We start from the raw sequence: 27,727 nt of genomic DNA, 5'->3' as shown, positions 1-27,727 counted from the left end.
TGGGCTGGGCAGGTGCCCAGAGCCCTGCTGGTAATCCCTGGCTTGAAGGCTGCTTCTCTGGGAGATGCCTTCAGATCCTAAGCAACATGAGGACGGGGACTTGATCTGCTTTGTGCCCCACGGTACCCCAGGCTCAGTGCATAGTAGGTATCAAGTGTGTGGATTGAGTTATCTTCAGTGACAAGGGCTGTAGATATTTCGTTTGCCACCGCCTCCCCAGATACACAACTTCTTGTATACAGCAGAGTCAAATAAATGTTTTTTGAGCAACTTGCCCATGTTGGGGGTCAAGGGCTCCTAACACTCCCATTTTCAACTAACCCATGCATCTTAAGATTCCTCCCTTATTCTCCCCAAACACACACACACACAACCCCCGGCCCCAAAACCCCACTTGGATCCCAGAACCTCAGGCCCTGGACCAACAGGCCTGAGCACTAAACCTGCTATAAAGCAAACAACATTTCTGAGTTCCTGGCCCAGTCGGCTTTCTGACAGACACATCACCCAGAATCCTTTCCCTGAAAATAGTTCTAAATAAGCCTGCCAGCCTGCAGAGATGGGAACAGGAAATGGAAAAAGTCACCATGTCCTCACTCACTTCCCTGCAACATCAGAGCCGTGGGCCCGGATGTACTTGGTGTGACCCTCATGAGACAGGCCATTTTTTCCAGTGCGCCCCATGCTGTGTGGCTGCCAGCGAAATGCCACTGATTAGGAGATGCACATCGATGTTGCTGCAGCTTTCTGGAGGAAATAATTGATGTTGACGGCTGTCACATGAAATGCACATGTGGAATGTCAAAGCCATCCCGATTCCTGAAATGTAAGGCCACGGTAGGGAGGAAATGCTAGTACTCCTCCTAGCCACCTTTCTTTTCAAAGTTTTTTTTTTTCAATTTATTTTGTATTTTTAAAAAGATTTTATTTATTTATTTGCGAGAGAGCTAGTAAGCAGAGGAAGCAGCAGAAGGAGAAGAAGGCTCTTTGCTGAGCAGGGAGCCTGACGTGGGACTCGATCTCAGGACCCCAAGATCATGACCTAAGCTGAAGGCAGATGCTTAACCAACTGAACCACCTAGGCGCCCCTGCTACTAACTACCCTTACACGAATTACCTCCTGTCAAGGGAGGCAGCCATATTTCTTTCCTTCCAAAGGTTTAATCCTGTAAATAAATCTTAAGCTTTGTCTAAAGTACACCTTAAAAAAAGGACACCTGGGAAAACGGCCCCCTTTGCATCTGCTGGCTACAATCAGTGCCCTAGAGGCATCTCAAGCATTCCCAGTTTGGGGGAAGAGCTGTGTGCTTAACCTCCTCAGGCCTTCCTTCACTCCTGTCTACCAGGAGGGATTAACACTGCTTTCAAGTTTCCAGATCTCCAACAGAGACCCCATCCCACCCCCCTTGCCCTGCTGTCAAAGAAGCTGCTTGGAAGAAGCAGCAGTTGCTAAGTAATCAAAGCAGGGGTGACTGAGGGGGAGTGAAGGTGTTTGACTGGGAGAGATAAGGGCCTCTCCTAGAATTTCCTGAGGTCCAGAGCATAAGCCCTAGACAGGCAATGGCTTCTATCTGGACCTTTGCTAAGAGATGAGGTTATTGATTTCTGGCTTAAGGAGTCTTAAAATCCACTGGGTCTGGGGAGCTCATGTCTCATCTGGGCATGCTGGACAGGACAGGCAGACAGGTGGGACATGAATGCACCCCTTGCTGGGAGCACAGAAGAAAAGCCACAAGTAGACACCTGTGAGGGGCCAGCAAAGGGGAGGGACACTGCAACTCTTCTGGTGGTTTATTTAGGTGGAGAAGCGTGGTTCCAAAGGCTCCCAGAAATTAAGCTCAATTTAAGAAAAAAGGGATCTCATCATCTGTTAGTTAAAGCCTCTGCAAAGCAATTTAGGACTACCCATCCGAATCTGAAATGCACAGAATGCACACACCTCTGACCAAAGCAACGGCACGGTGGGGCAGTCTTCTCACAGACACACTTACTTACACTGGCAGAGTTACAGGCAAAAGGAGTGCTGCTGTCATACTGTTTATTTATAGTAGCGAAAAAAATGGACAGCAATTGAAATGTCCACCGACAGGAGTCATCCCACAGACGGCAGTGTTTATGACACAGAGAATTCTGCGATCGATCGAGAGTAAGGTAAACCCTGCAGACCGACAGGAAAGACGCTCCCTGATGGACTACAAAGAACGCGTTTTTGGTACTAACCCCCTTGCGTAAGGACACAGCTCATTCTGCTTATTCACAGAAGCTGTGTTCTATCAAGGCCCTGGGGACACTGTACCAACGAACACAGAACCACATTCCCAGGGCACATACAGCCTTGGGCTCCTCTGAGCCTCTGTCATGTTTTCATCCATCGATCAATGCCGAACCGGTGTATTTCTGGTCAATAGACTGCTGATTCATTATCACCGAACCCACAGCTGGCAGCATGAGAACTCACGCCCGCACAAACCTGATCCAGCACATTGTTTTCTTTGTATGACACATCACAGCCTTGTGCTCAGGAATGATAGACAGCGTGATGCTTGGGGCCCATTTATTTATTTATTTGTTTGTTTGTTTATAAAAAGATCCACTTACTTATTTTATGGCGGGGGGGGGGTGGTGAGAGCACATGAGCACATGTGCTTGTGGGGAGGGTAGACAAAGAGAGGAGAGACGACTCCTTGCTGAGCATGGAGCCGAGGCAGGGCTCAATCCCACAACCCTGATATCAGGACCTGAGCTGAAATGAGCTGAAATCAGACCCTCAGACGACTGAGCCAGCCAGGAGCTCCTTAAGGGCTGTATTATTTTTTACGTTTTTAAAGATTTATTCATTTATTTGACAGCCAGCACGGAAGCAGGTATAGCAGCAGGCAAAGGAAGAGGGAGAAGTAGGTTCTCCACTGAGCAGGGATCCCACAAGCAGGACTCCATCCCAGGATGCTGCGTTAATGACCGGAGCCAAAGGCAGACGCGTAAGTGACTGAGCCACCAAGGCGTCCCTTGAGGACAGTAAAACCACCAACAAGCACAAAAACGAGGAAGTGTGGCACTAAACAGAGAAAAGGACCCTCGTTTGTAGGTCCAAGAGCTGAAAACAAGAAGCCAGAGCCTTGCGTTATTCGACCTCAGTTGCGAACATGCACAGGGTGTATGGGGTCACTGCCCGTGTCCTCAAATGACTGCCCAAGTTCTGTACATACAGACTTTTGAGGTTACAAATAAATTTTAGTGAATAGGAAAATTCTCAAGTACAGAATCTTTGAATCATGAGAACCATGTGCCTGTACATGCACACAACTTTTCTGAAAAATACACCAGCTCGGTTTTGGAAAACACAGAAGCTATCTTTGGCAAGTGGGATGGGCAACATGTTTTTTACTTTATTCTCTGGATCTCACTGCCCCAGTAAATATACCATTTCTAATTTTAAAAATCTACAGGAAAGGGGCACCTGGGTGGCTCAGAAAGTTAAGCATCTGACTCTTGGTTTCAGCTTGGGTCATGATCTCAGGGTCATGGGATGCAGCCCCGTCTTGAGTTCTGAGCTCAGCATGTGAAGTCTGCTGGAGCCTGTCTCTCCTTCTCCCTCTGCTCCTGTGCACATGCTCTCTCTCTCAAATAAATAATAAAATCTTTAAAAAAATAAAAATAAATAAAAATGTACAGTAGGAAAAGGAGCCTTTCTCTGGGTACACGTAGCACAGCATGGCAGATTCACTCTGGGCTCAAGGACCCTGCTCCATAGGGGGACCAGTGTCTTGCAAAAAGGGCACGTGACCACCCTCTTGCTTGATGCCTCCCTCTCCTGGGGAGGAGGATAGCTGAGATGAAGGGTAGCAGAGGATTCGGCTTCACCTACAAAATCCTAGAAGTCAGAACTTTACCCCAAGAAACAGACGTGTCACCCTTAGCTTTTCCTAGAAGTAGTCAGCAAGGGGCAGGATGGGGCTCACGGTCCAGAAGAGAAAGTATGATGGAACTAGGGTTACAGAGAGAGAGAAAAGAAAAAGAAGGGACAAAGGGGGAATCTTAAAACGTTTGTTTACTGGGCAGTTCATATGGGCATAATCTAGGATTCATTTTTCCTCCTTGTGAATAAAAATAGATTTATTTTCCTAATTATAAAAAAACACAAGTAAGTCTGGGTCTGGAAGTATACACAGCAAACTGTGGCAACAGGACAACAGGTTTGGGGGAAACGAATTTTTTTATACAAGTGCTACTTACCTGGATTTTTTATAAAAATGTATCTCATACTTTTTTTTTTTTTTAAAGATTTTATTTATTTGACAGAGATCACAAGTAGACAGAGAGGCAGGCAGAGAGAGAGAGAGGAGGAATCAGGTTCCCTGCTTAGCAGAGAGAGCCCGATGCAGGGCTCGATCCCAGGACCCTGAGATCATGACCTGAGCCGAAGGCAGAGGCTTTAACCTACTGAGCCACCCAGGCGCCACGTCTTTTTTTTAAATCATCATAATAATGTCTTATATTTAAGGTCATACTGTCCTAGCAAAAAGGCCACCCTGGTCATGCCTCTGGCTCTTCTGATTTTCTTTCCCACCCTCTCCCCTTTCTTCAATTTTTTCAGGGAGAGAGAGAGCACACATGCAAGGGGGAAGGGAGCAGAGGGAAAGAGAATCTTAAACGAGTTCCATGCTTGGGGCAGGGCTCCATCCCAGGACCCTGAGATCATGACCTGAGCTGAAATCAAGAGTCAGCCACTTAACCCACTGAGCCACCCAGGTGCTCCTCCCATCCTCTCTCCTACCTCAGGCTGCTCCATGCCCGGGGCCAAGGACTCAACCCCCAGTCATCTCTGAGCCAGGCAAAAGCAAAACTCTTGAGTTTCCTTAAAAAGTTCAACATTGAAGAGCCAATTCTAATCAGCAATTCCACTCTTGAGTTTACACCTAAAAGAACTGAAAACAGGTGTTCAAACAAAGCTGGTAGTGAATGTCCACAGCAGCACTGGTCATAGCAGCCGAAATGCAGAAACAATGCAAATGTCCATCAGCAGATGAAAGGGTAAGCGGCGGTACGTCCTACGACAGAACGTTATTCGGGCGCAACAAGGAATGAAACACTGATGTGTGCTACAACTTGGATGAACCCTGAAAAGTGAGATAAAGGGAAAGAAACCAGACTTAAAAGCTCACAGACTGTGTGACTCTTTCAGAGGAAGTATCCAGAAGAGGCAAATCCAGAGAGACGGAAAACAGATGAGGGGCTGAGAGTGGGAAGGAGTGGGAAGCAGCCACTTGGTGGATCCAAGGGTGCCTTTCAAGGTGATGAAAATGTTCTGGAATAAAGAGAGGGGACGGACAGTTGCACCACAATGTGAACGTATTAAATAGCATGAAGCAGTATGCTTTATACCAGTTAAGATGGTAAATTTCATGCTGTTATGTATTTTACCCCAATTAAGAATAAACAAAACTCTGGGTGCATGGGTGGATCAGTGGGTTAAAGCCTCTGCCTTCAGCTCAGGTCATGATCCCAGTGTCCTGGGAGGGAGCCCCACATTGGGCTCTCTGCTCAGCAGGGAGACTGCTTTCCTCTCTCTCTCTCTCTGCCTGCCTCACTGCCTCCTTGTGATCTCTGTCAAACAAATAAATAAAATCTTAAAAAAAAAAAAAAGAATAAACAAAACTCTGAGCTGTGTGACCCTCAGCAAGTTACTCAGCCTCTCTGAACCTCAAGAATGGGCAGATGATGGCACAACCACGTAAGCTGGCTGGGAAGATCGTTCCCTGCTTGGCCCAGGCCTGGGCGCACAGAAAGGGACGGGTAAACAACAAAGCTTGTTGCCTCTGGGATGACAGTGAAGGAGTCCTGTCAAAGCCAACTCACCTGGAAGTTGTGGGGTCTCCAGGATGTCCAATTATCCTTTTAATTAAGCAACTACAGCAACACCAACAAAAAGACAGAGGGGATGGGAAGCTGTATAAGATGGAGAAAGTGGAGAGAGCGTCTCTACCCGATTTACACTTATAGCCAGACTATAATTAGAGTGGGGTGCTCTCCTGTATAGGGAATGCAGTTAACTCAGGCACAGGAAGACCAAGGGGCGGCTCTGCCACTTGTCCGCCATGAAACCACCTATAGGCTCTTGCTTTTCCCATCTCCTTCCATTGGCCTGTGGACATGGACCCCTTGATCGACCCCATTTATGAGGGCAGAGGGAATGTATGTAGGTGAGAAGGTTCCATCTGTGCCAAGGCCCTTATCTGGAAGCAGCTCTAAAACCCAAAGAACTGAAAGTCAGGGACAGGAACCACACCTCTTCTTGAGAATAATTTGGTACTGAATTAGCAGAACTCCAAGCTTCCTGAGGCAAGGTGACCCCCCCCCTTGTGGCTGACAGTCAGCCTGGGCAGAGGGGAGGAAGCAATGAATAGGGTTTCAGGCTGTCATGGAAACTTTTCTTTCCGGAGGCCTCTGAGCATATGGCAGGTGTCCTACAAAATCCGTTCTTGCTGCTCCAGGCTGGCTGCTCCCCTCAGACATGGGGGGGGCGGAGGGGGCTGGCGTCTGCCTCTCCGTCTGAAAGGCCCCCTTCCCTCCACCATGGCGGCAGCAGCACAAAGGAGTCTCCAGTGTGTGCCTCACATCCCAGCTCCCCAGACAGACGCTGGGGGACAGCCTGCACGGCCCTGGGGAAATCTAAGTCCCCTGCCCCCATGGGGCCTGGATGCAGCCCACAGATCACAGACAGCAGCAGGCCAAAGGCCACGGTGCAGACTCCTCCCGGGCCGCCTGAAACGCGATGCCCGTTCTGCCCTAGGCTGAGGCTAGCGGGGATGCCTTGTAAGCCCAGGATGGAAGAGAGCAGCATGTTGATCTGGGACTTGGAAGGAACAGGCAGGCCAGATTCCCACCCCGCAAGGCTGCCCTCTCTGCAGAACACAGCCAATGCAGCTGGCCCAAGGGAAAGCAAATCATAAACAGGGACGGCTGTAAACTGCAAGCCACGAAAGGGACTGGTGACAAGTAACGGCAAGTGAACGGTGCCGTGGCGGGAAATGAGAGTGTTTAAAACTCGAAAGCCATGCTTCCAGAACTGGGTGATCACGCCTGGAGAGGTTCATGGCAGTGTGCCAAGAGCAGACAAAGCCACAGGAGAAAACGGGTACCATCTTCTTGCGGCACCCGTGCGACTCAAGGATTCGGGAACGGCTGATGTAATAAAACAGGACGATTACGTATCATGGAGGAGAATGTCAAATCTAACTGATTTCTATGGAGAAAACACTAGACGTCAAGGAAGAGTGATGACCACAGATGGCCACCTTGGAGAAGCGCAGGACCTAGCACAAAAGGAACCCCTAGCTCCATTCACTCCTTTACTCCACCAACTTTTTTTTTTGGAGGCCCTGTGATGTACTCAGCTCCCTACCTTCCCTGAAGCTCTTTCTCAGGGGAGGTGGGTGTTAATGAAATGTACTCGATGCAGGGAAACGTGTACCAGGGCTATCTCATGAGGGCAGTGGGGGTTGGTTTCTCAGGGATGCAGGGCCCAGTGACATTTAATGAGGACCATATAGGTGGGCCGGGTTTGTGGTGTAGGGGAAGCTCTCCAGACAGAAGAGACAGTGTGTGCTGTGTGCAAAGTTCTACGACAGCAGGGGGCTTGGCCGGAGATGCACGAGGTCAGACAGACAAGACCTGGACAGCTGATCCCTCTCTTCAGACTGCTGGTAAACCAGGGCAGGATGGCAGGACAAAACTGTGTTTTAAGTGCATGACCCAAGCAGCACAGCCACGTGGTCATCTCCACCAAGGCAGACAGACAGAGGTCAAAACCACACTGCTTGTTTTGTGAGGCCTTGCTCAAAGATGCAAATCCTAGGCGGCCAGTGCCCAGGCCTAGTGACCACACAATGGGTCCCACTGGGCCCCGGTCAAGCAGTCACATCTCTAAGAAGGGCGGTTGCTCAGGTTTCCCTTCCAGCATATTCAGAGCCCCTATGCCAGGAAGCAGGGGCCACAGACTTCAGAGAACAGGTCTGTCATCATGCCATTCTGGGCTCAAATCTTGGCTGCTATCTACTAAGCTAGATGACCCGAGGCAAGCTTCTTAATCTCTCTGTGCCTTGGTAATATGGGGGGGTACTACAAGTATCTGTCTTCCAAGGTCACTGTGCGGATTCATTAAGATCTGCTACGAAAATCCTCATGACTTAGTCCAGGATATTACTGATGCTGAAGAAAATGGTGATTATTATGACTACAGATTGCACTCAGCAAAGGACAGACACAGAAGACATACAAAGACCTCAGAAATGTAAAATGACTCAGGAGCACCCGGGCTCCAAGGAGGGGGACGGTGGGAAGCCACGAGTGCACATACTTGCGAGCAGGAGGCAGGAGACCGCCACGGCGTACAGCTGCTTGGAGGTGGTGATGTGATAGCGATCGAGGAAGTGGTCCAGCAGGTAGACGGCCAGGTGCCGGGCTGCAGGGCACAGCTGGCAGTGGCTGCTCAGCAGGGTCAAGATGTCGACAAAGAATCGGCGGCTCTTCAAGAGTGGGGAGTGGGCTCGGAAGGCGGGCAGCTTCAGCTCCTGCAGGACAGGCAGGATGGGGGTGGGGTGGTCAGGGCTGCCTCCTGAGCGCTTCGGATGCCCGGGAAAAGCGAGACATGAGGGTTTGCCTGCTGGCTGGTTACGGGCAGCAATTCCCTCCATAACTCATCTGTTTCCAAGTCCCAGGATGGCAGCCATACCCCCCGCATTCCAGAAACCCCTGGACCACCTCCCATCTGCCCTCAGTGAGCACAGGCCCGTGACGTGCCAAGAATATGATGACAGAGGCAGGTGATGGAGATAACAGGCCCCGAAGACAGTCATTCCCTGGGGAAAAGATGAGTATGTACAGGCCTGCGGCTCGGGGACCAGCACCCAAATTCTGGCTGTACTATTTCACCAAGTTGTGCCTGCTTGGTCACCGGCCTTCATCTTTGTCACCTCCTCAACAGCTGAGGAGGAGATGAAAAGTGAATGTAAGGGGGCGCCTGGGTGGCTCAGTGGGTTGAGCCGCTGCCTTTGGCTCAGGTCATGATCTCAGGGTCCTGGGATCGAGTCCCGCATCGGGCTCTCTGCTCAGCAGGGAGCCTGCTTCCTCCTCTCTCTCTGCCTGCCTCTCTGCCTGCTTGCGATCTCTCTCTGTCAAATAAATAAATAAAATCTTTAAAAAAAAAAAAAAAGAAAAGTGAATGTAAACACAGGACCCTCTAAGGGTCCCCCGGCTTAATTCCCTCTGTGGGTGGGACTGTGAGAGAGAACTTTTAAAAAAATATTTAATGTACAAAGAAAGCTGTTAAAATAAGAGTACAAAGCACTCCTAAAATACCCTTCGCCCAGATCCTTAGTTTTCATTTTACCTTCATGCTCTCCGCTTGTACATACACTTTTTTCCCCACATGTAAATTCCAAACATACTTCCCGGCCAGGAGGCAACTTTTACTTTGTAATTTGGACACTGCCGTGTTATCTGAACATATTTCTCTAACACCAGAAAAGCCAACAAAAGAAATATCAAACCAACCAAGATTTTTAGGACAGGAAAAATTTCCTTATATACCTACCCTATTTGCAATTTAACCAAAGTAGGCCAGACACGATTTACTGAGGAAATGCTGTAGTATATCTTTTTTTTTTTTTTTTTTTTTTAAAGATTTTATCCATTCGACAGAGAGAGATCACAAGTAGGCAGAGAGGCAGACAGAGAGAGAGGAGGAAGCAGGCTCCCCACCGAGCAGAGAGCCCGATGCGGGGATCGATCGCAGGACCCTAGGATCATGACCTGAGCCAAAAGCAGAGGCTTCAACCCACTGAGCCACCCAGGCGCCCCTGCTGTAGTATATCTTGTCCAGTCGAGAAACTAAAGAGAAACAACATGGAGGGAAAATGGGCAAGGAAGAGCTGGCAGAAAAGGAACCGAGGGAGCTCACGCACAGCTGGTTCCTTGGGGGCAAGATTAAAACAAACCGAAGCTCCTCACCTGTGCAATGCAGCTTGCCTAGCCCTAGGGCTTCTCGTAGGGAGCAACAGTTCTGGGACAAGAGATATCTGTTCATTCATTCATTCAAGATATTTTTTTTTAACTTTTTTTTTTTTTTAAAGATTTTATTTCTGAGAGAAAGAGAGAGAGAGAGAGAGGCAGAGGGAGAAGCAGGCTCCCCACTGAGAAGAGAGCCAGACTTGATCCCATGACTCTGGGATCATGACCTGAGCTAAAGGCAGATGCTGAACTGACTGAGCCACCCAGGCACCTTCATCCAAGATAAATTAATTCCTTCATCTGACTCAGTAAGTATTGAGTACCTTCTATATATCGGACATTATTCCAGGCACTGGGGATATAATCTAGAATAAGACAGACATGCACCTAAACTTAAGATTAAAACCGTAAGACTCTTAAAAGAAAACAGAAGCAAATCTTTAGGACTTCAACAACAGTTTCTTTGATAGGGACACCAAAAGCAGAAGCAACAAAAGAAAAAAAGATCTAAATTGGACTTCGAAATTTAAAACTCTCATGCTTCAGAAGATAACATCAAGAAAGTGAAAAGACAACCCAAAGAATAGGAGAAAATGTTTGGAAATCGTGTATCAGTAGGAGGCTGTATCCAGAATATATAAAGAATTTCTACAACTCAACAATAAAAAGAAAACCCAATTTAAAAATGGGCTAAGGGGGCGCCTGGGTGGCTCAGTGGGTTGGGCCGCTGCCTTCGGCTCAGGTCATAATCCAGGGGCCTGGGATCGAGTCCCGCATCGGGCTCTCTGCTCGGCAGGGAGCCTGCTTCCCTCTTTCTCTCTCTGCCTGCCTCTCCATCTACTTTGATTTCTCTCTGTCAAATAAATAAATAAAATCTTTAAAAATAAATAAATAAATAAATAGATAAAAATGGGCTAAGGGCGGAATAGATATTTCTGCAAAGACACAGCAATGGTCAATAAGCTCATGAGAAAATATGCAACACTTAGTCACCAGGGAAATGCAAATCAAAATCACCTGAGAGTGCACCTCACATCCACCACAATGGCCACTGTAAAAACAAAAATCAGAAAAGAAACACGTGTTGGTGAGGATGTGAACAAACTAAAAACCTACAGCCACACAAAAACTTGCATAGTAATGCTTCTAGCAGCATTAGCCAACATGAGCTAGGGAAACTAGAAGGACCCTAAGAAAGACTACTTTTTTGTTGCCTCTACTCTTGTGAGGACCTACCGACCCACCACACACACACACCTTACGGTACAGATAATGGCTGTCCTCCTTGTAAAGGTCAAGGAGTTAATGATTTCTTGAGTCTTTCAGCACAACAGATAACATCTAAAGAGAGAAGAGATAGGGTCATCCTGAACGGTTTTCCAAGACCGATGAGTCACCGAGACTCCTGGCTCCAGGGCGTAAGAGCCTTCTGGCAGACACCTAAATACTTCTCTTTGTTCCTGGATGCCTGAGAAGACACTGCACCAGACCACCATCCTCAATAAAAACCCAGACTACAGGAGAAGATGAGACTCACTCTTCTTTCCTTTGAGTCTCCCAGACACTCTTTATCTGCTCTAGGTCTCCACCAAACTGCTCTCACTTCCTCTTGTCTCACGTCTGATATCTCTCCTGTGAGAAGCTAAGGACCCACTTTGGGGGGGGGAGGTCTGTGGAACCCAACCAGCCGGCAGTGGCAGTAGCTTCCAAATGGAAACAACCTGAACGTGCACCAGCTGATGAATGGGTACACAACACACAGGATATCCACACCGTGCAATATTATTTGGCCACAAGAAAGAACATGAACATGACCCTTAAAAACATGCTATGTAGAGAAAAGCCAGTCATAAAAGACCACATATTGTGGTCCTATTTATATGAAATACCCAATATAGGCAAATCCATATAAACATGAAGTCCATCACTGGTTGCTGGGAGCTAGGGGTGCGTAGAGGTTAATGGGGAGCGGGGAGTGTGACTGCTAGTGGATATGGGGTTTCTCTTTGGGATCATGAGAGATTCTGAAATTAGATAGTGTTGATGGTTGCACAATTCTGCATGCACTAAAAGCAACTGAACTGTTTACTTGAAAACGGTGACTTTTATGGCATATGAATTATATCTCAACACAGCTGTGTAAAAAGAAGAAGATGGACACATCACCCATTCTCACGAGGTTTATGGCCCAGTAAGCGAGAGCTAGAAATCAAATGATAAGGCAATTACACAAGTTCAAACTGTGACCCATACTACAAAGGAAAGCCAGGGGCAGTGACTGCCTTGCACACCTTTGAGGGAGCAAGGCCTTCCCAGTGAAGGGAAGCCTGACATGAGCCTGCACGCTGGGACCTCTTCTCCTCTGATGCGTTCCCCCACAGAACCCAGGAACCCTGGAGCTCCGCTCACAGAAGGTGCTCCCAAGTGAATAAATTACTGCCTCTCCCTTATGTTTACACATAAAGAAACAGAGGTTGAAAAAGTCCTGAGACCCCAGGCTTTACTTAATCTGCACCAGATCTGAGACCACAAGACTTTCAATTTATCTTTTTTCTCAACCCTTCATTTTAAGTAATCTCCATGCCCAATGTGGGACTTGAACTCACAACCTGGACATCAAGAGTTCAGAGCTCCACCACCCCAGCCAGCCAGGCTCCCCCATCTTTCTTTTTGTTTAAATAATGGAGATGCCCTTTTATCATCAGTTTAACTTCTTTAAAGGAAAGACTTGACTTGTGTATTATTCATCTTCACTGATGAATTTATGATGAATTTATGAGGCCAACATGGGATTTCAAACCCCCTGAGGGCAGGGTTTGGGTCTGCTTTGGCTCCTCACCGTTCAGTCACCACCCTGAGGTGACTGGGGAACACTGTCAGGTGCCCAATACTCAGTTGTGGAAGGAATGAAGGCAGGGACGGGGAGAGCTAGGGAGGAATGAGGGACTGAATTACAGCGAGCAGCAAATGCCCTGAGCCTCTCGGTACAAAGGAGCAGTCAGTGGTGACTTCAAGGAGGAGAGATGTATCCGGCCAAGATTTTGAAGGATGTCTAGGGACTGACCTGCTGAAGACGTAGGAAAAACAGCACTTGCAAAGCTACACAGGTGTTCTTCCCAGGGAATCCAAAGCACTTGGAACAGAGAGACAGGCAGGGTGTGCCTGGACAGAGCGGGCGGGGATGGTGGGCACAGTCCTATCTTATGTGCCCTGCTAAAATATCTAGCCTGTCCTGAGGGCACCAGAGAGCCATGGAAGGGCTCTGAGCAGGGCATCAAGACCGGCAGGATGACTATGTGTGAAGACCCGGGCCCCTCCAGGACCACGGCCAGATGGCTGAGAGCAGCAGCCAATGGGGGACCATAGCTCCAACAGCAGTCTCCCTCTCTACCCTCCAGCAGCCCCTACAAACCTGCAGGCTCTGTGGCTATTTCCTCTCGGCCAAGAGCTCGGAGGCTCCTGACAAGAAGCAACCACACTCACAGATCCTTGGTTACAGAACATCAGACAACTGACCTTCGGCCCAGTCTGCACAGCCCTCATCAAGGCAGGTCAAAGTCCCACCACACAACAAGGAAGACATGCAAAGTCCGGACTTCCCTCCCCGCTCAACTCAGCCAAACTTAACAGCTTCTGGACTTTTCTCTTGGATGAATTGGCAGAACAGAGCTCAGAGCAACACACTGTAGGTCTTCCCTCGGTATCCTTTCTGGGGAAGGGTCCAGTGGCTTGAGCAGATTCTCAAAGGAAGCCATTTGTGCATAAAAGAAAAAAAAAAAAGAAAAAGAAAGAGAAAGTTATAGACTTATGGACCTCTGGAACGGGCAACAATACCCATCAAGGAGTTAGCAGACAGCTGGTGCCAAAAGTGGGCAGGATTCTGAAACCTACAACAGCTGCCCTGGGAGGCTCTTCAACCCATTTCTGCTCCTTCCCCGTGTCCTGGTTTAAATGTCCTTTCCTGGGGCACCTGGGTGGCTCACTCGGTTAAATGCCTGCCTTCGGTTCAGGTCATGATCCTGGGGTCCTGGGATCCAATCCCCCTGGAGCTTCTCTGCTCAGTGGGGACCTGCTCCTCCCTCTCCCTCTGCCTGCCACCCCTCTATCAGCTTGTGCTCTCTCTCTCTGGCAGGTAACATATCCTTTCCTAAGAGATGTTTTCTCTGGCCTCTGACCATTCCAAATCAGGTCCCCCTGGTTCTCAGAGCATGCTACTCTTCATGGCCAAAGTTTACTTATTTACGTGTCCTCCAGCTAAGCTCTTGCTCCCCAGGATGGGGGCCAGGGCCGTGTGGCCTATACCACTGTCCCAGAGTCCGGTGTGTGCCCGGCACCGAGGCAGCTGGTCCAGAACCATGGGCATGAGTAAAAAAGGACAGTCAGGAAAAGGCAGGAGGAAACTCAAATGCACATAACGATGGGAAAGAGGATGATCTGAAAAGGCTACATATTAACAGGATTCCAACTATATGACATTCTGGAAAAGACAAAACTATGGAGAGGGTAAAAAGAGCAGTGGCTGCTGGGGGCTGCGGGGGTGGTGACAGACAGAAGAGGCCAAGCACAGAGGATTTTCAGGTCAACGAAAATGACTGTAACCTACTATGATGGCGGACACACGTCATCATATATTTGTCCAAACCCACAGGACGTGCACTGCCAAGACAGAACCCTGAAGCAGACCGAAAACTTTAAGTGACGACACTGTGTCACTGAGCTCAGTGACTGGAACAAAGGTACTAGGTACTGCCTCGTGGGGCATGTGGAAACGGAGGCAGCTGTGGGGTACAGAATACCTCTGTATCCTCTGCTCAGTAATGCTGCAAACCTCACACTGCCCCAAAAAATAGTCTTAAAAAAACAAGAACAAGGATGAATCAGTTATGCACTTCCCTGCACCCAGTCCACTCCCGTCCCCACTCACTGGGGAACCGCCCAGCACAGAAGTCAGGCGGCTTGGGGGGTCCCAACCCCACTTTTGATTAACCTGGTGAGTTCTGAGCCCCGGCACCATCATCGGAAAAAATGAGTGTCACGCTGCCACAACTGCAAAGGACATGGCACTTAAGGGCAATCAGCAAGCTTTAGTGGCCTTTTCCTCGAGCGGGGCAATCAAACTTCAGATAAACTGAGCTTATCTGCCTCTGTGAAAAGCTCTTTGGACTCTCAAAGGAACCTGCTTCTGCCGGTGGAATGAAGCTCCCTACCTGAGAGTTTACAGGGGGGCTGGGGGGCTAGGGGGCCGAAGGGCCTCCACGGGAGAGGAAACCAACCCCCCACCCCAGGTCTTCCAGAGAACCCCAAGCCAGATGCAATCAGGGGCTCTGAGCCTGGGTTTCTGCTGCAGAGAAGGGTGATTCCTTGGCAAACGAAATGCCAGCGTGCCTCCCTGGTTTAGTTGGAGGGCGCAGCTGATTCCTTCCCTAACCCAATTAGAGGGGGAAAGGTCTTCATTGCAAGGGCTCTGCTTTAAAGATCCGCATTCCTCCCCCAGCACTTTTGACCTAAGGCAGCTTAAGGCCCTGGCCGCCAGCAGCCAGGGTGCACGAAGCCAGCCCCTCCTCCGGAGGGGCCTGGATTCCAGAAACAAAAGAGCAGCCTGAGAGGGGCGGCCTGTAAAGCCCTCCCGGATTAGGCAGGCACTTGGCAGACGCTCAGCAGCCAGTGTGGGCGGAAAGGGGCAGGAACCCGGCCAGGCAGAATGACCTTCCTCTCAGCAGCACAGGGGCAACATCTCTGTGGCCAGCAGGAAGTCCGGGGGGTGGGGGCAGGAGCGCATCAATGAGGAAGGGCACCAGGACAGGCAGGGGCTTCCAGAAACTCCGCCTCCCAAGCCCCTGGCCCATCATCACCTGAGTCCGACAGGAGAGCACACCGTCCTCCCTATTCAGAGAGGAGCAGGATGGGACAGAGGGACAGAGGACAGTGAGGAGCTCAGGTGCGGGAGGCGGAATCCATCTTTACGAAAAACCCCTTCTGTTACCAAAGCAGTTTATTTTGGTTTTTCAAAATAGTAATAATGAAAAAAAAAATTGTAACAAAGGACAAGAAAAAACTATTAGACAAAAAATGTTCACAGCAGTATTCTGGAGGGCTCAGATCTTGTGTGATTTTTATTTTCATGCTTTCAACACTGGATTCTTAAAAAACACTTGTAGTACAACACACCAACAAGCAAACAAACGAACTCAGAAAAGACTGGTGGTTGCCACAGGCGAGGGAGTAGGAGATGGGCGAAATGGGTGAAGATGGTCAAAAGACACAAACTTACAAGTACAAAGTAAATAAATCCTGGGGATGTAATGTGCAGTATGGTGACTAGAGTTAGTAATACTGACTCGTACTTCTGAAAGTTGCTGAGAGAGTCAATCTTAAAAGTTCTCATTACAAGATAAATATGTAACTACGTGAAGTGATGAACACTATACTTACTGTGGTGATCATTTCCCAATATATACAAATATTTGGTCCTTATGTCATACACCTGAAACTACTATAATGTCAATAAAAAAAGATGATTTTGAGGATGAAAAGTACAGCATGGGGAATACAGTCAATACACTGTAATAATGTTATATGGCGACAGACATAACTATACTTATGATGGTGAGCATAGCTTAATGCATAGAACTATCCAATGACTGTGTTGTACAAGCTGGAACTAACAGAACGCTGTATGTCCAACAAACCTTAAAAACAAATTTAAAAATAACTTCCAAAAGAACGACTGAAATTAAAAACAACAACAACAAAAAACCATTCAATGTGTAACCAGTTTGAATTTCAATGACTGTGTTTCCAATCTGAAAAGAAAAAGAGGCAGAGACTAGACACCCACTGTACTAAGGCCCCACTCAAAATGTATTTCCAAGGATTCCCTGGCAATCCCACATCTTAACTGTGAGAAAATCAGCCCTTTCATAAGACCATGCCCCACACCAGCACTGTGCTAACTAGCCTATTTCGTCCACACAAGACGTAAGATCCCACCCAAGTCTAACCCGGAAGCAGTGATCTTTCTTTTTCTTTCCTCCTTACTAGTTATAAATCATATATTCGCCAACAAATTTCCAAAAGTAGAAAAAAGTAACCAATATCACTTCTGATCCCTCGTGCACAGAGAAGTCCTGTTAAGTTTTACATGGACTCTTCAGATGTTTTCTCTCTGCAAATGTCCACAAAAGGGGATCATAACCTACAAGGGTATCCCAATTTCCCTTCAAGACAGCCCCAGAAACCATGTTTTCAGCAGCTGCCGAGCGTTTTATCACCGTAAGGTTGTGTCATGACTTCACCAGAACCCCCTTCTGGACGTTTGGGCCATTTCTCCTCCTTGCGGTGTCTGTGCTGGTCACTTATCAGAGAGGTCTTCCCTGACCTCCCTCCCACGCCACAGGACCCTTTCTTCCCACACTGCGCAGTGGCTGTCGAGCAAGGGGTTTGCTTGCTTAGTAACTGTCCTCTTCCCGCCATCCTGCAGAATGTGACCTCTGGGAGAGAGAGGGAGTCACTTTTCCCTCCATGTCTTGGCCGTGCCCCTGGGACTTGGCACACAGCAAGGGCTAATGAGTGTCTGCTGAATGAGTGAATGAATGTTTGAATGAATGAATGGACAGAGAGTGTTTCGTGATGAACACAGGAGTGACCTCAGCCAACACCAGCTGGGGGAATGCTTTTTCTGCCTGTGGCTATCCCTGCCTTGCCACAGTTTCCCTTATACAGCCCTGAATCCTTCACTAGGGTAACCAATGAGGGAGAGGCGGGGACTGCTATGACACAGGACACTTCTGTGACTAGGGGCACCATTCTGGGGGAAAGGTAGCTGGTACATGTCCAGAAAAGGCTGAGTCCTTTAATAAGTACTCTGCTTGCTGAAGAAGAGCTCTGTCTGCGGGTTGCAAAGCAGGAGGATTATCTGAGAGGGACAGTGCTCCCAGAAAGGCCGCGGACAAGTGAATCACAAGGCCTACAAAGCCCAAACTGGGATGCACACAGAGGGAGCAGGGCTGCCTGGACGGGCTTCCGAAGATTCCAGGCATAGATCTCGCCGCCACTGCTCTCCCCTCCCCCACAGAGGCACTGACCTTGGCAGAGGTGGCAAATATTCTACACCTGGGCTAGGCTCAAATGTGCATGGGAGAACAGGTGAGGCCAGGCTAAAGTGTAGTTAGTTAAACAGGCCCCGAGCACACGGCCAGGACAGCCAGGCAGGGACCCTCGCCTGTCATTGCTGAAGGACAGATGGGGGAGAAAAGTCAGCCCGTGTTCTTCACACACAGGCTCTGGCGGCATTTTGAGGCTAACCTCAGAGAAGTTTGAAGGTCACATGCACTATAAACGTTCAGCCAGTCACCCCTGGTTTCTCCTATTAAGGGAGGAAGGGAAGTCTTCATTTTAACCCTTGGTGTCTTACACTGAGTTGTTTCTAAATGCCTTATGGTTTTACTTCTCATTATTAATCTACTCTTCCTTTGGATCTCAGCTCAAAAGTCACCTCTGAAAAGTACATCCTAGTCATGCCCTGTCAGATATTCCTCAAGCATCTAGAACTTTTCTCCATCCATCCACCCATCCATCCATCCATCCATCCACCCATCCATCCATCCATCCATCCATCCATCCATCCATCTATCCATCCACTTTTAGTGTCTTTCTTTACTCCTCAACTGAAATTCAACTGTAATCCATCCATCCATCTATCCATCCACTTTTAGTGTCTTTCTTTACTCCTCAACTGTAATTACCATGAGGAAAGGGATGGTTTCATCTTGTTCAGCTCTGTGACCCCAATACTTGACATAAAAAAGACCCTTAATAATTAACAAAACATTCAAATTTGGACAAAGACAAATATTTGAAATGAAAAGGTAAGTAAAAATTATTTGTTCCTGATCTTAGCTTGAAAGAAACGATCATAATGTGCAATTTCAAATACTCAGGAAGACCAGAGAGGTGGTGTAAAAACCTGCGGATGCTGAATTCTAGGAGAAAGAGAAAGCTCTGTCCTTGCCTTGGGGTGGTGTGTGCCTCAGTCTACACAACAGCAGCAGAGGGTGAACACAGAGGAAGCAGGTAGTGTTTTACAGGGGACTTCAAGAATGGTAAATTATGCACTCTGCACTCAGTCATTTCCAAGGCAATGTTTCCTAATGTGTGTTCCATCACATCCCAGACCCAAGGTTCACTCCCTGAAGAACAGAGATCTGTGGGCCACACTTTATACTGTATCCTACTTTGTTCCTTCCTAAAAGGGATCATGTATGACCTCACTAGAAGCCCTGAAACACTTGTTTGGGAAAAAACTTGAACACAGTTTTAGGACACTCCCAATTAAATCTGGTTACCCACAGATCTTCCTTACCACCCTTCCTTTTGGGGTGCAGGGAGAGTAACAACAACCCAGAGAGCTTGGGAACTCCCAGAACTCCAGAACTCCCAGAGTTCTGGGAGATGGTGCTTCAGGATGCTGGCCGCTGGGCATGGGTGTGCCAGGGAAATTAAACCCCAATGCATCTGCAAGGTGAGACTCCCGAGAAAATTCCTGGCTCAACTCCCAATCAGTCGATGATGCTAAGCCGAGAGATTTACTGAAAAGCTCGCTGAGATCAAAAACCACTGCTTCTCCCCGCAGAATTGCCCTGGTAAGAATTTCCACAAAGCCATGGATATTAGGAGCCTAGGACCAGCACAAGAGGCTACAGATGCCACCAGGCAGCCAAGGGCTGAGTGCCCTGCCCCATGTCTAGGGTCTCGGGTCCAAATTAAATGCCGCCCTCGACCTGCCAACTGCCCCACCTCATGTATTATGTACACATATCTTTTCTATATATTCTATAGAAACTCAACTCTCAATCCTCCTTGGAAAGCCACAACTGATTCTTCCTTGGAAATCATCTCCTATTGGGTAGACTGAGGCATATGCCACCCCAAGGCAAGGACAGAGCTTTCTCTTTCCCCTAGAATTCAGTATCCCCAGGCTTTTATAACTCCTCTCTGGTCTTCACAAGTATCTGGAATCACCCATTGTGATGAATAGTTCTAGACAAGCTTCCATTTTATATACATGTGTTGCACACATCATCTCAAATACATATGTATCTCATTTGCCAGATACTGTGTCCCATGCATTCAGTCCTCTCATCCTCCAACAAACCCGTGAGGTGGGGATGCTCCACATCCTGGTATTCCAGACAAGGACAGCTCAGAGAGGCTATGGAACTTGCTTAAGGTCGTAAGTGATGGCTCTGAATCTGGTCTTTTGACTCCATGCTTGTAACATGGTTTTGTGGCTTCCATGGGATAGTTTAGGTTTGTGTTTTCTATCCAAAGTAATGTTATCTTCAACCAATTACAAAATAACTCATTACTACAGAAATTTTAGGAAACACATATATCAATACAAAGAAAATTAGATTCACCAGCAATCGCAGCACTGAGAGGTAAGCATGAGCATGTACACAGAGCTGGTTCTCTACACACGCATGCCCCCACTCCTCTCACTCACCTACAGACAACTGTTACTCCTGGGCTCTCCATCCCGGCACTCATCCTGCTGAGGTGGGCCCAGTTAGCGGTACCACCACCAGGATCGGTCGGGTACCCAGAAAACGGAGGCCACCCTGCAGGTTAGTGGCAAAGCTTGGACTGGGACATCAGAGGAACTGGCCCAGGGACCTGGCGTGTGATGCTGTGTTGTGTGTGACCACCACTTCATAAATGGCACAAGAGGCAGCATGGGGCTGAGCTGCTCTCCCACACCAGCCACTGAGGGAAAACCACACTGGTCTCCTCTGTGCTTCCCGCCATGCTCTCGTCTCAGTGCTGCCAACTGGTGCCTCCCTAGGGAGGCTGGGCCTCCAGGCACGGGGCCAGCTGGTTGGGAAACAGCTTGAGGGATCGTGTCTGCCTGAGAACAAAGAGTAGCAAGACATGAAGAAACACCATGTGTAACCAAGGTGACCAACAGGAAGTGGAGACTTGCAAATTGAAAGGGAAAAAGAAAGGGGAGGGGGATAGATTGGTTCTTCAGAGGCCTCAGGAGCGCACGCTACTGACCTAGGAGGCCCTGAGAGGCCCGAGGCTCACCTTCCTTCCCCTATCCGCCCCAATTGCTTCATAAAGCCCTAGGGGGTATTTTCGGTAAAGAACCAACATCTCTGCGAGAAAACCATTTCAACACTCTCAGAGAGGGTGGCCTGTGGCACATGGAGCCCACAATGCCAGTGACATTCCCTCCTGCTGACCTCTGGCCGGTAGCGTACCTCCAGTGGACAGAAAGGTCTCCACAAGCCACCACATGGATCACGGGCCCCCTGAACTCACGAGTGGGCCAGCTCCAGACACACCTTATTCCCAGAAACCAGAGCCTCTACCCTCCAAAGCACATTTGGTGACAGGCCCTGCAACAATGTCTGGGTATCCAGCCGTGGCCAAACACAGGTGCACCTGCCTCTCTGCAGTCCCTCTCCCACTCTGCTCCCCTCCAAAGACCTCCCAACACCTCCACAGACAACACTCATGGCCTTTTATAAAACATCCTCCAAGTTCTTCACTTCGGCAGCTTCTCGATATGACCACATCCCTCACACCTTCTCAACTGGGGGTGCCCCTCATTCTCCCACACCCTCCTTTATTTAGGTGCATGGGTGGTTCTCTATAACAGGTCCAACCCTGGATCAATCTTCCCTCCTGGGTCTCCATTCCTAAGTGGTGGCCTCAATAGCTCATCACATGACACTTTCAGGTCCCTTCCTCAATTTTCAGACTCCTTCTAATGGATCCTCTGGCACCCTGACCCAACCACGGAGCCCAAAACAGGTTAAGAGGGTAAGCATGACCACGACCCCTGAGTCTCTCCAGCTTCCCCTGCTGACGTACCGCTCAGGATTTTTGCCACTGTGGTCAGCTGATCACAGGTACTGGACTCTTCTGAGAATTCACAGAAAAATTAAGGCTTCCCCCTGTACTAAATTGGGTAATCTCTCCCCAAAATCCCTATCTACCCACAACCTCAGAATGTGACCTTTTTTGGGAAATAGGGTCTTGACCCAGTTACAACAAGGTTGTACTAGATTAGAGTGGGCTCACAATGACTGGTTTCCTCATGAGAACAGAAAACGGAGACACACAGACATACAGAGAAAGACTGGGCAGTGAGAGATGCAGGAGAAGACCAGGTGAAGATGGAGACCAAGAATGCACAAACGCAGCGATAAGCCAAGGAGCACCAAGAGGCAAGGAAGGATCCTCCCCGAGAATCTCTGGTAGGAGCACAGTCCTGCAGACACCTTGATTTTGAACTTCTAGCCTCCAGAACTGTGAGAGAATAAAATTCTACTGCTTTCCACCACCCAGCCTGAGGCAGCCTAGTGGTCTAGTGAATTCCCCATTTCCAAACTTATCGTCGTCTCAGATTTCCCGGGGACATAGCAGGACACCCACCTGGGCTCTACATGTGCTTCATGTGAGCCTGATGCTTGACTACAAGCTCCGTGAAGGTAGAGAACATAGTTGTGTTCACCACTTCTATTCCCAGGAGATGGTACTGCTTGGCATGTCATCAGCTTTTAAACAATGTATGTTGAATCCAAGAATGAACACAAGATAGGCAGAAGGAGAAGCAGGCTTTCTGCTGAGCAGGGAGCCCGATGTGGGGCTTGACCCCAGGACCCCGGGATCATGGCCTGAGCTGAAGGCAGACGCTTACTCACCTGAGCCACCCAGGCATCCCAACTGGTCTTTTTTTAAAGCAACATTAATAATCAATGAGAGAATGTGCACCAAGCATTTAACAGCATCTGGCCTATCACAAGCACCCAAAACACATCAACTCCCTTAACTAAAGTAAGTCTTTAAAGAAGAAACCGAAATTAGCACACGCTAGGAGGAGCTTTCTTTTCTTTTCTTTTCTTTTTTTTTTTAAAGATTTTATTTATTTATTTGACAGACAGAGATCACAAGTAGGCAGAGGCAGGCAGAGAGAGAGGGGGAAGCAGGCTCCCTGCTGACCAGAGAGGCCGATGTGGGGCTCGATTCCAGGACCCTGAGATCATGACCTGAGCCGAAGGCAGAGGCTTTAACCCACTGAGCCACCCAGGCACTCCCAGAGAAAGAGCTTTCCAAGAACCATGTTCACTGTGAAAAAAGCCAATCAGGCACAGCAACAGAAAAATACTTTGTTCCAACTAGTAAGAAACTTGAAACCCTTCCCTCCTTTTGCTAACTGGTCCTTTGACTCTATTTCCTAAAACTCTCGTCTCCCCACTTCCTGCCCTAGCTCAGATGCCATTTCTTTGGATCATCACCAACGATGAAGACACAGGTCTCCAAGGCCAAGGCCATTTCCCAGTGATCTAGCACTCCCCTCCTCTTAGCACTCTGAGCACTCATGGGATACATCTGCACTTTTGGGAGCCCCATCTCCCCAGAGCCAAAGCTTCTGGTCTCTCTCCCCCCCTCCCCTACTCACTAGACTGCCCTTCGCAGGTCACTGAGTGGCCATCACACACTGCCCTGGGCTCTGGGAGATGAACTTCCTCCACCTCCCTCCACCTCCCTCCGCCTAGCAAACTTCTGCTTATTCTTTGAACCCAGCCCAAACCGCACCTCCTCTTTGAAGCTTTTCACACATCTCTAGGCAACGAGGTATCACCATCTGTACAGCCGTTAACAAGGTGAGCTCTGGAGCCAGGCTGTGTACCTTCCAATCCCAGCTCTGCCATCTTCTTAGCTGTACGGCCTTAGGTAAGTCATTTAACTAGCTACACTTAAGGATGTCTCAGCTGTAAAAAGGGGATAATTATAGTACATACTAGAGGGGGCTGCTGAGGACTTGGGTTGTGGAAGGGAGTATTTGTCAAGCAAGAACCCATAAATGTGGACTATTGTTACACTACTGTTGGGGGTCCCCAGGACATGGCTGAGTCTACACTACCCTGGCAGAGCCCCCTATAGGTCTACAGGCTGTATTTGGGGCTCAGTAAATGCTGAATAAAGAGGCTATCTGCCAATGAGGTCATGGAGATGGCCCAAGGAAATCGGCCAGAATTCTGCCTTCCCCAGACTCATGGTCTAGAAAGGTTACCTGTGGCCCCTAGGCTTTCTCCCTTCTCACCAGAGTGCTAAAATCCCTTCCTCCCCAAATAGGCCTCCAGGGAGGTTCCTGACACCTAGGAAGATGTCCCTAGTGGCCTGACAAAAATGCCCCCCAGAAACCACTTCATGGCAAATCCCATGCAAAATGAACCCCGAAGAGTTAAGGGATAATGGAGTATGATGCCTACAACTCGGTTCTTTTTTTTTTTTATTTTAAGATTTTATTTATTTATTTATTTGACAGACAGAGATCACAAGTAGGCAGAGAGGCAGGCAGAGAGAGAGGAGGAAGCCGACTCCCTGCTGAGCAGAGAGCCCCACTTGGGGCTTGATCCCAGGATTCTGGGATCATGACTTGAGCCGAAGGCAGAGAACTCACTGAGCCACCCAGGCGCCCCATGCAACTCGGTTCTAGAAGAAAAAATGAATAAAGATGGAAGGAGGGAAGGGTAAGGCAAACATGTTAAATAAAATGTTCACAATTTTTGTACCATGCTGGCAACTCTTCTGTAAGTCTGGTATTATTTCAAAACAGAAAATGAGCTCCAAAGGAGATACTGACAAGAGATATCAACTCAGAGGGGTGCCTGAGTGGCTCAGTGGGTTAAAGCCTCTGCCTTCGGCTCGGGTCATGATCCCAGGGTCCTGGGATCAAGCCCCGCATCGCGCTCTCTGCTCAGTGGGGAGTCTGCTTACTCCTCTCTCTCTGCCTGTTTGTGATCTCTCTCTGTCAAATAAATAAATAAAATCTTAAAAAAAAAAAAAAAAAAGAGATAACAACTCAGAGCCAAGCGCTTTAGGCCACTAACCCGCACATTCTCAGATCGCTTGAAGGGAAGTTCATGTTACGCCATCGCTGACTTCAAGGCTGGCTGCCGTTCTCCTGCCATCCTAAGACTCCAGACAGCATGTCCACGGTTTTCAAGTCCCAGCTCTCCCACTTAAGAGGGAAACCCTGGCTGAGCATTTAAGCTCTCAGAGGCCTCTTCTCTACCAGCAGGATGGAGTTACTGGGAGCCATGCTACCCACCCCATAAGCCTGTTTCAACAGTGAAGTCCGGGAAGACAATGGGTAGGCTGTAGGGCAGAGACTCCAGATAAGCATCCCTGATGTGCAACAGTCACTCTGCTTGGAACTGAAGAGACATAGCCCCAGACTGCCCTGACGGGCTTGCTCTTTATGGGGGGAAGCTGGTTCTAAATCAAATATTCCCCTTAAGAACTGTGTAATTGCAAACCATGCTGAGCAATGAAGGAATAACACGGGGTGGTCTGAGAATGCAATAAGGGGCCCAGGCCCAACCTCGTCGGGGAGTCAGGGAAGGCTTCTCTGAGAAGTGCTGTTTGAGCCGACAGCTTGACAGCAAGCAGGCTACAACATACTCAAATCCCACAAAAGTAGGAAAGTATAGGAAACAAACTGTGAACCGTGAACTCAAGTTAAATGATACCATGAGGAAGTAACAGGCCAAATCAAAGGTAGGGGCCATTTATCAGAACAAATGACCTGGCTTCTCCAAAAGTCAACATTACAGGAAAAAAAATGTTTTTAAGGGACTTGGGCAGGGAGGCCACAGCAAATAAAAAACTTAGGAGTAATTAAAAAAAAAATTCTTTTTTTATTGGTGGGGGGCAGAGGGAGAGGGAATCCTAAGTAGATCCATCACTGAATGCAGAGCCCATGGTAGGGCTTGATCCCACAACCCCAAGATTATGACCTGAGCCAAAATCAAGAGTCGGACGCTCAACAGACTGAGCCACCCTGGCACCCCAAGAGTTAATTTTTTTTAAGAAATGTAATATGTGGACCTTATCTGGATAATGTTTTGAATAAACCAATGATTAAAGCCATTTTTTAGACCCGTAGAGAAGGTAAATACGGACCGGACAGTAATGGATTATCAGTGATTGTCGTTGATTTTGTTAGGTGTGATAATGGCATGGTTGCTACATTAAAAAAAAAAAGTCTGTTACCAGATATTTATGGGTAAACTGACATGCTGTCTGAAGCAGAGATGAAACAAGTACTAAGCCTGGTGGAGGGTACATGCGGATTCATTTTACTCTGTTCTCTACTTTTGTGTATCTTTAAAAATCTCTATCCTAAAAAATTAAAACAGAGGGACACTCCAGAGTCAGACATGCTCTGAGTTGTCAGGGTTTTTCACAGTGATCAGAAAACCAGCAGTGTTTATGTGCCAAGCTGTCTTCCATAATGTCATACCTCATGGGCCCTCCATATTTTAGTGTACTAGACCAATCACAGTAAAACCAATTCCTTTCTGATGGGTATTTAGGTTCTTTCCAACTTTTCCTTATAGTCACTGCATCTAGTTTCTGATGCTTCTCTTTCAATGACCCTCCCTGCCCATCCTTGTAGCCTCAGCCCACACACCCAAGTCACTGCCCAGTCATTTCTGGATTGGGTAGCTCGTGATACAGTGTGGATGTCTGTATCCCAAAGAATGCCCAGCCTCTGGCTCTGCCTGCTCCTGTGACCTCCAAGAGAGCCAAACCTCAGGACAATGCAAATTTGGCCTCAAGAAGGATTCAATTTCTAAGGAACTGCTCCTTGGGGGCCAGTGGCACCACACACGGAGTGGTCTAAGAAGGAGCACAGTGCATTTTCCAGCCAAGGTAGGAGAGGACCTCAACAGCCCTCACCCAGACTGACACGTGCCCCAGGCTGGTTCCCTCTGCAGACGGGGCTCCCCAGGTCCTGGGAATATCTATTTAGAGTTCCCTTCTCACTACCCTCCAGAGCTTCTTCCACTCTGGGTTCCCATTCCTTTCAAACACAGCCAGGAGACACCCTCTGACCTATCCAAAGGGCATTGATTTTTTTTTTTTTTTTTTTAATAAAATCCAATACTTAGGTCTCGCAAAGCTGCTAGGAAGCAGGCACTCTCTCACACCATTGGTAGAAGTGCAAACAGACACAATCTTTCAGGAAATTTATTAATGGGCAATGTGCCTTCTTAATATTTTACCCTGTCACCAACAATTTCATTTTAGGAATTTATTCCCAAGACCATACCCACAGACAGACTAGGATCACCACCACGGTGCAATTTATAATCAAATGTACACTAGGGAGTGCCTCAAACAAAGACTTGTGTTATACACATAAACAAATGGAGTATTACTCAGCAGGAAAAAAATAAACTCCTAACAGACACAACAACAGGGATGGACCTCAGACACATTATGCAAAATAGAAAAAGGCAGACAGGAAAGAGTCCATGCAGGTAACTACATTTACATGAAACTCCAGGAAAGACAAATACAATCCACAAACAGCAGACCATGGCCTGGGACTGGGGAGCAGGATGGAGAGTGACTGACTGAGAAGAAGCACACTGGAGCTTTCCAGGTTGATGGCAATGCTCTGTATTTTTTGGTAATGCTTATATCTTTTTTTTTTAAGGATTTTTTTTAAAAAAAGATTTTATTTGTTTATTTGACACTGAGTGAACACAAGTAGGTAGAGAGGCAGGCAGAGAGAGAGAGGAGAAGCAAGCTCCCCACTGAGAAGAGAGCCCGATACAGGGCTTGATCCCAGAACCCTGAGACCATGACCTGAGCCAAAGGCAAAGGCTTAACCCAGTGAGCAACCCAGGTGCCC

At 48.1% G+C, this 27,727-nt stretch overlaps 1 protein-coding gene across 4 annotated transcripts in view; it reads right to left on the bottom strand.

Moving 5' to 3' along the window:
• CCNJL (cyclin J like) overlaps positions 1 to 27,727 on the bottom strand; it is a 55,741-nt gene that overhangs the window by 18,387 nt on the left and 9,627 nt on the right. For 2 of the 4 annotated variants that reach the window (XM_045075640.1, XM_004737691.3), the window contains exons 3-4: positions 11,026 to 11,059; positions 8,357 to 8,570 (exon numbers count right to left, since the gene is read on the bottom strand). In XM_045075640.1, coding sequence (XP_044931575.1) covers positions 8,357 to 8,570; positions 11,026 to 11,059 — 248 coding nt within the window. The remainder of the gene's footprint in view (positions 1 to 8,356; positions 8,571 to 11,025; positions 11,060 to 27,727) is intronic. The other 2 variants (XM_045075642.1, XM_004737692.3) reach the window with 1 other exon arrangement.

Source organism: Mustela putorius, unplaced genomic scaffold (genome assembly GCF_011764305.1).
Source record: "Mustela putorius furo isolate JIRA1106 unplaced genomic scaffold, ASM1176430v1.1 tig00000145_pilon_pilon_pilon, whole genome shotgun sequence".
In the NCBI taxonomy this organism is placed as follows: domain Eukaryota; kingdom Metazoa; phylum Chordata; class Mammalia; order Carnivora; family Mustelidae; genus Mustela; species Mustela putorius.
The sequence above is the reverse complement of the archived record's forward strand: the minus strand, read 5'-3'. Positions and strand labels throughout refer to the sequence as shown.